At 36.8% G+C, this 11,225-nt stretch overlaps 1 protein-coding gene across 1 annotated transcript in view; it reads right to left on the minus strand.

Moving 5' to 3' along the window:
- Window positions 1–204: 204 nt before the first annotated feature.
- Window positions 205–11,225, minus strand: part of LOC104531538 (pituitary tumor-transforming gene 1 protein-interacting protein) — a 22,334-nt gene continuing 11,313 nt past the window's right edge. The window contains exons 5-7 of the mRNA XM_010176440.2: window positions 9,162–9,230; window positions 7,010–7,056; window positions 205–254 (exon numbers count right to left, since the gene is read on the minus strand). Coding sequence (XP_010174742.2) covers window positions 205–254; window positions 7,010–7,056; window positions 9,162–9,230 — 166 coding nt within the window. The remainder of the gene's footprint in view (window positions 255–7,009; window positions 7,057–9,161; window positions 9,231–11,225) is intronic.

The raw sequence follows: 11,225 nt of genomic DNA on the forward strand, positions 1-11,225 counted from the left end.
AGCATTTATAAAAAAAAATAGTTCTGTATAGGTAGAAGAAGATAGAAACATGTATTTCATGAAATCTTTATCCACGCCTAGTTTTACAACCAGGAAAAAAATAACCTTTGGTGGGGGAGGGGGGGGATGAGCCCTAAAGGGCAAATGAAAACAAGCCATCTTCCCGTATTCTGGAGTCACAGCTCTAATGGAAGGTGCTCAGCTTTATTCATTCTCAAATCTGCTGTACGGATTATCAGAATCCTGGAGAAGACCTGTAAAACAAAACAGCACCTCATTTATCATTTTCTTACCAGTATTACATAAAAACTTTGAATTACTGACCTGACTGTAATAGGTACTCCAGATAATGAAACCAAAAGGCAATTGCTGTCTTGCAATAGTTGCTCTTATTATCTAAACGCTCAAGTAAAATAATAAATTGAAAGTGTTCTTAAGCACTTTTATTTCTCAGACTATTATCACGAATAGTTATTTCATTATTTAGCAGGGAGAGAATGTTTCTCTATGAAAAGTTCTTACAGAAAAAACATTTCTAATTTGTGAGGTACACCCTAGAATATGCATTTGTGAGAGTCAACTCTACAAAAATCTAAGCACAGAGATAGCTCAGAGGGAAGAGATTCAGACTGGCTAGTTTATAAATCCAAGTTATTATAAGATCATAATCCTTTTAAAATGTAAGATGCTGCTACTATGTCTTAGTTCTACTTCAATTATACACAACCATCTGTCATGTGGAGACACTTGCAGCATTTCTGCAACAGGACAATAATCTAAGAACAAATGAAGATCACTTCTACATACACTGAAACCTCTGGGGACCAGAACAAGAGCATCACTTAATCCAGGTTGCAGTATGTTTCCATCATGAAGTTTCCTAATGATTTTCTCAAATACCGTCACAGAAAGCACTGCAAAGCCATCCAATTATACTGAGTGTCTGGATACGCGTACCACCTTCTGTAAGGTTTAGTTGAGCCCTGGCTGTTCCATACAGCAGTTATTTCAAAAAGACCTTAAACCACATGTCAGATACTGAAAGTAAAGGAGTCCCACAAGAGTCCAGAGGCTGACTTTTTGTTGTGAAACAACAGGAACACTGCTGCTCTTTTTTCTACCAAGATTTTTATACTGATGAGAGTCTGACAAGCCTGGACTCTTTTCTAGCTCTTTTGTTTAGGGCACAGAGAGAGAAGACAGCTAAGCCAAACAACTCCAAATCACAAATGTTCAGATTCATGACAGTGGAAGAGAAAAATTGCTCTAGTCGCCACCAAATCTCATAAGAACTCCCCTCAGACCTTTCAATACCATATCTCTTTTCCAGGTGCACCTGCACATAGACACTGAACATTCACTGTTCTATCTGAAAGTCAAAAGCTAATGGAACTGAAGGCAGATCATACTTTTGTCTACCTTGTTGCAGTTGTTGCCCTTCTTTCGAACTGCCAGGTTATTTTAAGATGTCAGTCAAGAAGCACAACTGCTTAGTGCCAATTATTGTATCGGTAACTGCAACTAACTACCTGTTAGGGAACAGCAAATATTAAGAAATAAGTATAAAAATAATTCCTATAATTACTAAAATTGACAAGATCACAAGCAGTCAAGTTGTGAAAAGTGAAAATCAAAACTAGCCCTCATGCCTAATGGCCCTCACTTGTTCAAGAATGGATAAGCCAGTCACATTTATAAAGCTCCAGCCAAGTAACATGAAGTACAGTCTATTTACCTAGTATAGTGCCTTGCATAAAAGGTACTACCCCTTTCCATAACTGCTTAAAAAACCTAATCAACTTGTAAGCATCTGTGCAATAAGAATATGGTTAGATAACAGCATTTTCAACAATTACAGTATTTTTAGAACTTGAAATTTTTATATTTTTAAACTTGTAGAAAGCAGTTTCTTCTCAAATTTTAAATGCACTTTTTATGCATTTAAACAAAAAGTTGTAGAGTTTGTTAAGTCTACTCTAGCTGACGAGTAAGCTAACACACAATAAAAAACCCCCTCTAATCCTTGGCCTGCTTAAATCTTCAGGTAACACTCCTGTGTTAATATAACCCCAACCTAAGTACAGAGAAGAAACATTTATTTCCAGAACACCACCACCCCTCCTTCCTCCAGACACATTAACACTTTGGTAGCTAGGATCTATAGACCCTAATTTATTTAGTTACCTGAAAGACAACTGAGTAGTTCAATTTTAAAGATTTTTTGCAGTACTTCTGTATTTCACCCCTTCCAAATACAAAACACATTTATACAACATTTACATAAAATTAGCATCAGTACTAGAAATTAACATTTTTATTACAATTGGCATTGCATAAACTCCCTGTGCTCATTTAAGTTCCACTTAAGAAATCAAGGCACCAAGCTTCAAAAAATTTTCCACGAAGTGGTAAGAGGTGGTTCCAGATGCCCTCACAAAATTAACTTAGGTTGCACACTTCTCTCTATATAGTCTGGCAAGCGCTTATTGTGTCTGTCTTATATTTCATTCAAGACACATACTTGATACTTCATAGGTCTGAAAGTAGCACTAGACCCTGTTCTCTTACAGCTTAAACCCAATGGAAATTATGTTCTATGTCCAGTAGTGCCAATTTCAAATTAATCAGAGGAAGTGCAAAACTTCCTCTGATAAACTTTTCCTATGCCACTCTAAGCAGCAAATATACTGTTATCTAACCCTTCCCCAAAACACTGAGCCAAAAGCCATTTTAGATAACCAGTCCTCATATTTCAAGAGAATGTGTCATTTTTACTTATCATTACAAATGCCATTACCAGTAGTACTTGCTTTAATTTTACTGAATTATTATGTTTAACAATGAACAGATATAATTACCACCAATCAGGCATTAGTATGTTTTAAATTAAAGTTCTCTGATCCATTTTATTGTACAATACTAGAACTAAACAGGCCTTAAGAACTATGGGTTAATCCAGTGTGAGTATTATTGTCGTGACTTCAAAAATTCATCTCCCAGGGAAAAAGGCAGCCCAGGAGAAATGGCAAGCCCTCTTTTCGAATGAGGATAACCACAGAGGTTACATCTTCTGATAGACCTTGCTCACAGTCTTGCTCTCAAAAACACCAAAAGTGTTTAAGGGTCTTTTATTCTCAGTACATCATAAGATTAAGTGAGACGAGGGAGACAGTAGCTCATCACTTGCCCCAATTCTTACTGAAGAAGTCATATCAGGCTCCAGTAAGTGGACAAAAACAGTCTAGAGAGACATACCAAAAAAAGGAGCATGACAAAAACCTCCTGTCAGCTGCCACAGCTGCTCTTAGCCGTGACACTCAGAGGAGCTGCAAGCCTATGCTAATTGGATAGCATGTCTGGTTCAACTAAAGCTCATGTGCTGCCTTGAACCAGACATGAGTTGTCTCTCTTGACTGTTTCCCATTTGACAAGAGAATTGTAATTCGCACTTACAGGTTCAGAGAAACTAGATTTTTATAGGTTCAGGAGTCTTGTTTGCCATGAAGTTCATTGCACATTACTGCTGAACTTGAATATTGGCACACAGGACATTTAAAAGAACTCCTAACATCTTACTTCTATTTACTGTCATTTTGAGGTTAATATTTGACCTACTTAGGAGTATTTAAGAAACACTCAAAAATTTGAAAGTATAGTAGTTAAGTATCTTTCATTAGCTTGTCCAAAGTAATGAGGCCTCCTAATATGTATGAAATGATAAAGCAATTGTAAGAAATTAATACCTCTTTCCAGAATACTAGTTTACATTATATACTATGCTAACTACGCAGCTTCTCTTTGAGATCTGACTTTCATCACATATCAGCACTGGCAAAAAATAGAATTTACAAGAGACTGTATATGCTGCAAAAAACTGAACGAGTTTGCTGTGTGTCTTCACCCTTTATTACACTCTTCCTCTTTATTTTTAAACCCAGATTAACAACTCTATTCTTAACAAACTAAATAGCTTTAAGCGTGTAGCAGCAATACAAGGTTTCCTTGCCTTGCATTCAGAACATTAAAGAAGGTCAAAACAAAGTATCTATCTTGAACAGAAGGAACATTTACTGTGATAAACTACTGAATATAAAAATCAACATGTCACATAAAGTAAATGAGATGGGATTACATATCATTAAATTAGCTGACCAAAATCTTTGCAGAACTGAAGCAAGTGGTGTGGAAGCCCAAAATCATGAAAGGCAGTAATTTTGTAAAAATGAAGGGAAAGAATCTTCCACTAATATCAGGCAAAATCCTGAAATAAATAAATAATAAATCAGCTTCCCACTAATGCTATACTGAATATACAATAGCAGCAAATGCAGCAGCAATTAAATTGTAGTTCCTTTGTATACTACACAAGCTGCAAAGTACTCTGAAGTCTACTTTAAAATGTTCTAACAGTCAACATATAATTTGTGTAATCACGCTGCATTCATATATGTGAGCAAATGAAAAATACTATCAAATTGTGCAACAAAGGAACAATTCAAAGTGTGTATTCCTAGTTGCTAAAGCTCTCTATTGCTTCCAATGCTCCCAAAGGACTGTGGCAAGAGTGACACCTGCAATGCATTATAAATGTGTAATTACCATTTAAATGGGGTAAGGAAAGCTGGTGGATGAAATGGGAAAAGGCATTCCCTTAAAGTCAACCAAATACTGAAATTTCAGGCATGATCATCTCAATCTACAGAGTCAGGTTAACAAAGTCATTGTCATTCTGCCACTCCGCCATGCCTACTTAACTGAGAATCCCCTCTGCAGTGCGTAAGAGTGTAAAATAATCTAGTGTCTCCATAATTATTTGCAGCGATTTTTAATAGATTATGTTTAATATGCTAACATATGTATTTACTAGACAGTGAAAAATGAAGACGGAAGATTCAAGGCTATAGCAAGACTTACTCTTATGTCTCACTGAATTATTGTGGCAATCATTTGTCTGTATGTTATCAGAATATAAATTATAAACATCAGCAATAATATTTAGGGATTTCAGAATTTATACACATTCTGTCTTTCATTTTTCCTCAGTTATGTACATCCTTTCAGGATGTGCCAACTATTTGTGTAAGAGTTAGGTTTTTCTTTAGGACAAGAATGAATTATGAAAATCCAGGCCTCAAACTGATACATCTGATAACATATAAATTAATCTTTGTATATGCAATAAAGCAAACCTGTCAATAAATAAACTTTAAATAGAAGTTTGCTATTGAAATTTAAGCTTTATAGATTAATTACGATCTTTTGAAAGTAAACTGCATTGCAAAACATAACTGCATAAAGAAATTAAGATGCCTGACTCCTTCTAAGAAGGTATACCTTCCATTAACACAGGGAATGTATGAACTTGTTTATAATTAAGTCATTGATAGACTAACATGCTTCAAGCAGAGGGAAAAGGACACTAGCTCTCATACGACTGTGTGCACAGTACAGCTACAAGAAAGACTTCTTTAATTTGGTCTATGTATTCCAGAGGCACAGAATTACACAGTTATATTCCTCAAGAAACTCAAGTACTCCAGCAAGATCCAAGAAAGCATTCCACAAAGGTCTGACATTTAAGCACTGAAGAGAGAGGTGTGCCTTCACTAAAATATAGAGGCCATCCAGAGACAAGTGAACCAGTTTCACAAGCAGAATGTAACTGAACAGAGCCTTCTGAAACACCACTGAAGCCCAATGCAGTGCTTTGATACACTAACCAAATTCAAGACCTTGTTCACTCCCCTTAGCTCCACTGCCTCAAGGAGGTGCAAAGTTATATGTGTATCTGTGCACAGTGCTGCATGTTATTTTGGAGACATAACCACTGTCTTAAGTTTTTCACCATCTATCCCAATGATTCAAACTTGTTGAGACTGACTCTAAGGTCTCTTCTAAGGAGAAAAAACCCACCAAAAGTGCGTGTTGTTTTACTTTTTTTTTTTTTTTTAAATCTGGACTATTGTTGTCAACCACTCAAATCTCTTGAGCCTGAATTGTGGTTGAGATACAGAGTCATCCTATAAAATACCACAGGACTAAAGTTCATGAGTGATCTTTAACAGAAATTACTTCTAGTTTCTACAACATTCTTCCTGCTGCAGTTGAAGCTTCACAATGAATTTTTTCTCCATTCCAGCAAAGGAGCATACTTTTGCAAATGTTCCCCAGGCAGAGAATTCCCTACGGAGATTGTCTGTATCCCTTCTGCATCAGCCAAAGGGCAGGCTGCAGATTCATGAAGGCATTCCCAGAGTCTGCCCATCAGTTTAACAAGAGGATGAAAATGAACAGTTTTGAGTGACTGTTCAGACCCCTAGAATCACCTTCTCTGACACTAGTGCAATTTGCATAATAAAGTGCAGCACAATTTTAGTATTCTCAGTTATCTGTCTCTGAATACACAGCACTATTAACAAATCAAATGAAAGTGCAAGCACTGACAGCCTAGATAAGAGTCTCCTATACAACACAGCAGGTCCTACAGTCTTGCCATACACTTCTATGGGACCACAGCTCCACTTAAAACCAAAGAAAAACCAACAGCTTTAATTCCTACATTAGGCTGCATCATCCACCCTTCTTTTTTAGGCTTAATTTAAAAAGCTTGTTATCTGCTAGTCAGTCTATCCTTCAATAACTGAGTCTACCAGCCAATTAGTTTATCATATTGAAGGACAAACAAAAACAACTCCCAAAATCAGCACTCTTACTTAGAAAGAGACAGAAAGAACTACTTATTTTAATCAATTTATTCAAATGCCCACACCAAACACCCCATCCAGCACATTGTCTCTTGCCCAGTGGGAGAGTCAGTGCAGGAAGAGAACAGGAGCATAACAGTGATGAGATCAGGTGTTCAGGTGACAGAAGACATGCATCAGTAGGAAACTGGGCTTGATTACTTCTGCTGCTCATAAAGCAGCTTGTTTCTGCTGTGAATTTTAATAATAATTAGGAAAAAACAATCAATTTAGATATTGAGTATCAAAACAAGATTACCACATACCATACTTCTTACGTATTTCATCATGCTTCAGTTTTCTTTCGTGTTTCCTGCAACAAATAAATGTATCAGAAGAACATTCAGACTGTTTTGCTGCAAGCAAAATATGATAATTAGATCTGAAAGAGAAGACAGCATTTTTTAAATTTAGCATGTAATTACAAATAAAAAAAAAAAAATCACATCTATCAGTTATATATCTTACCTTACACTTTACAGATCTGTAAGATTCCCTAATACTTCTCACTAATCAATAATGTCAAAATAAGATATATTTGCAACCATAAAGAAAATACTGGTTTTTCTATATAGAAGTAATGGGTCCATATATATGTACACATACACACACATTGAGATATTAATCCATACATAAGAAGCAAGGTGCAATATTGGAAGATTCCCTGATGCTTTCCAGCAGGGTGCATAATTGTAAAATTTAGCTGTGCACCCAGTGTGCTTCGGAATCCTAATTCAATATAATAATCTTAAGAAGATAAAAGGTGTTTTACAGGGTTTTTTTAAGCAGCACAGCAAGTACAAGTGAAAACTACTAGTTTCTAAAATCCAGCATGGCATCCATGCAGAGAATAAATTAAAATTTTGTGCTGTATAAAAACTGGATGTCTCTAGTTACATTGTCTAATAATAAGACAGTTTTCAAGACTGTATCTACTATTGCCAAACTTTAATTATTCACATAAACCAAGTGTCTGACAAATCAATTTCTTCTTCCCCTTCCTCCCCTTCCCTCTGCAAAAGTGAAGGGTGAAAAAATGAAGGGAGTTTAAATGGATATCATTCCATCATTCCTCAGATAATTTTGCTGTATTTCAAAGGGAGCATTATTTTGCTTAGTTTAAAACCAAACAAAAAAGCTCCTACACAGCTGTTTCACTAGGATGATCCAAGATCTATATATTTTAAAGAAAGGACAAAGAATTTGGCAAAACAATGTCCCTCGAACATAAAAAATACACTGTCTGTTGCCCCTATCAAAATTCAACCCAGTCAGACAAGTTGTGACTTTCGCCCGATTCCAATTTGCACATATTCAGCAGAAAGCTGTTAAGCACTGACAGCTTAATTCACCAAAGATCCCATCTGCCCTATGCATATTCCACCTCCAAACAATTCCTACTGCTAATCAAATCCTGTGTGTCCTCAGAAGCAATTATTCTGCTTCCTACAGAGCTGAAGGGCTGAACTGGCTGTTCCCTGCAACTGTACTTCTAGAAAGCATGCAGATAAAGCATGATGAGAAAGACACACAAGACAGACCGACTCAAAACCTCCCACTACTATTTCCCCGAGATTCCCATCTCCCTTATATCCCTTTCCACTAGCAAGCCCAGGCAGCACAGGAAACAAAGCAGCCTGGTCAAACTGCAGAAGGAGGAGGAACTGGGGAATCAGGGTGATGAAATGAAATTCATGTAGAGAAAGAAAGTCGGAACATAGAGGTTGAAGAGAACAGGAAGGAGAATAGTCAAGTTTACCTACTGAGGGTAACCTGACCACAGGATTCCTGCTTTCTTGTGTTGCCTAACAAGGCGACATTATGTGAGACAAGGAATCTCAGGAAGAGAATAGAGAGATTCTGCTTAAAGCAGCCTTCTGTATAAAGCCAGTCCTTATTTCTGTACAGTTTCCGCGTGATATTATGTAACTTCAGACCATGCTGAGATGAAGTTTTCCATTTTCTGAGTAAAATTTCTAATAGGTATCTCACTATCAACTTCTCTACCTTTCCCAAACAGATTTTAAAAGAAAAAGAACCAGTTACCAAATAAATACAAAGTGGTTTTCGCTTCTGAATCCCAGCCTCATTTAGGCATTAACTCATGCCACAGACACTCATCAGTCCAGGAGGGATTATGCAAGACTTCAGACACATCCTTCCTGTTTGCTCTTGGCTAGTACAGAGCACTCGTGGTACCTGCCACACTGAGCATCAACCTGTTCACTCTCTGTTCACTTATGGAACTAGAGGCTCCTCATCAAGTTTGCAAATCTGATAATAAGCCCCATTTTGTAAAAACTCAACATTGTCATGGCAATGCCTCTTTGTTCAGTACTCCATGTATTCCTTAGAAGGACAGAATACTCCTATATTACCACGAAGTGTATAGCTATATATCAGGCTGTCAAGACTTACCTCTGAAGAGACTGTAGTCTTCGTTCCTCTCTCTTTCTAGCTAGCCGTTCTTCTTCTTCATCTGGTCTACTAGAAAAATAAGGACAGAAGGAAAGCATAAGAGGAGGAAAAAGCAATTTCACTGTTAGGCAATCACTGTTTAGTCCTTACTTTCAAAAAGGATTTCTAGTCTGACCTGAGATTCTTCATCACAGCCATGTAAAATTTCACTGCTGAATAAACGTACTTGACAAATCTGTAGAATTACCCTTTAGCATTTTATAATACTTCACTCACTGTAGTAATGTGCCCTTCAGACTCCACAGGACAATACAAAGACTGGAACACTCAGCAGCCTGTTCTTAAGAAGCAGGACTCCTACTTGCCGTTTTCCCCACATGCCATACCCCATTTCAGAGTTAGTGTACTGCACACACACAGTTAAGTCCATTGTTGCCCCCAGAAAAAGACTGATGGTTCATAAGCTTTTGATGCCAGAACTATTTATCTTTCCAACAACCATCACTATCCAATCTCAAGTCAGCCTCAGGAAAGCAGTCTGCATAAACTGTCTTGGTATCTGCCTTCCGTGTTCCGGAATAAGCAAGGATTTACCTGAGTACATTAGCTGTGTGATTCCAGGAAATGATGAGCTCACACAGTACATCCGAGCTGTGCATGTGCAGATATGCTCTACTGGATGCAGACACCTAAGCTTTGTGACCTGCCTTGGCCAAAGCTCAGATTCACTTAACCATTAGATAGACCATGCAAGAATTGTAGAACTCTAAAGCAAATGCCAGACAATATTTGTCTGTTACTTTTTTCTGTCAGAATTAATAATAATTCTTCAGGATTAGTGAATGGACACCCGCCATGCTTCCCCAGGTGCTAATCATTTTTCAAAACTGTTTGCACTATCTGAAGATGTTTGAGATGAATATTTACAATATTAACACATCTGCTAATAGAGAAATGAACAACTGCAGTACTACACAGCTGCAGTGACCGACATACAAGTTAAGCAAGAGTGACATCCAGTGGCTAATTATAGCATGTCAAATGCTTTAACAGTTACAAAATTGACAAGTCACCAGAACTGGAAATCTGAACTCAATTTTTCTATCTACTCCATCAGTCCATACATCTCTTAGTAATTTAAATACAACCCAATAATTTAGAATCTACGTAATGTTCCACATACAAGTTTTCTAGTTCCTCCTTTCTCAATTCCACATAAAGAATTAGAAAAAATCTTGGAGGAGTTTAGCAGCAGGACACAGATGCAACAGGTCACCTTTACTAGAAAACAATATTAGACCCTTTTGTAAAACTTATCAGTTCCCCACATTAGCATGTCCAGGAAGACTAGGAGCTTCCATTCTTGAGCACCTTTCTGTAAAACTACCTTATTGGAGACCCTAGTGTCCTGTAACTACGCAATAGTCTCTCTTCACCTTTGTGTTGCAAAATATAAAACCATCAAATAAATAAAATGCTTGCATAGGATTCAGAAAATATATTTCTTCTCTATAATTAAAAAGGCATTAAATATCTTTTGATTTCCAGACACAATGAAGAAACGGAGTTTTTCTTCAAAATTCAGGAAAAAAAAAAAAGTGTTTGTTAAACTGAAAGAGTTCAAGAGATTCTATTTAGTATAGTTTCACAAATAATTGTATCTCAAGTACATGGAACCAGACTCTTAGAAGTCCAAACACAGGATAAAAAAAAAAAGAACTGAAACAATGCACTAATAGTCCTAGGATTCCTGTGGTGAGGCAGCTACACTACTGATGTGAGGATTAATACAGCTAAGTATTCTCTGTTTTCAAGGAAAAGATAAGTGCTGGCTTCTTAAACTTTGAAACCCCACAGCTTAAAAACTCCCAGAAGGAATACTGATGCTTCTGCAAAACAAGGTTATACCTGAGATCTGAGATGATACATCTAAGAAGTCAGTAAAACAGATCTAATACAATATATTTACAATTTTTTCTTCTTCCAATTAATAAAAAAAATGAAGTTTATTTTGTGGAAAAGGAGTCTCTAAGACTGAGGAAGCAGAAAGCAAAAGAATTCCTG

Source organism: Antrostomus carolinensis, unplaced genomic scaffold, assembly GCF_000700745.2.
Source record: "Antrostomus carolinensis isolate BGI_N321 unplaced genomic scaffold, ASM70074v2 scaffold40029, whole genome shotgun sequence".
NCBI classification, from domain to species: domain Eukaryota; kingdom Metazoa; phylum Chordata; class Aves; order Caprimulgiformes; family Caprimulgidae; genus Antrostomus; species Antrostomus carolinensis.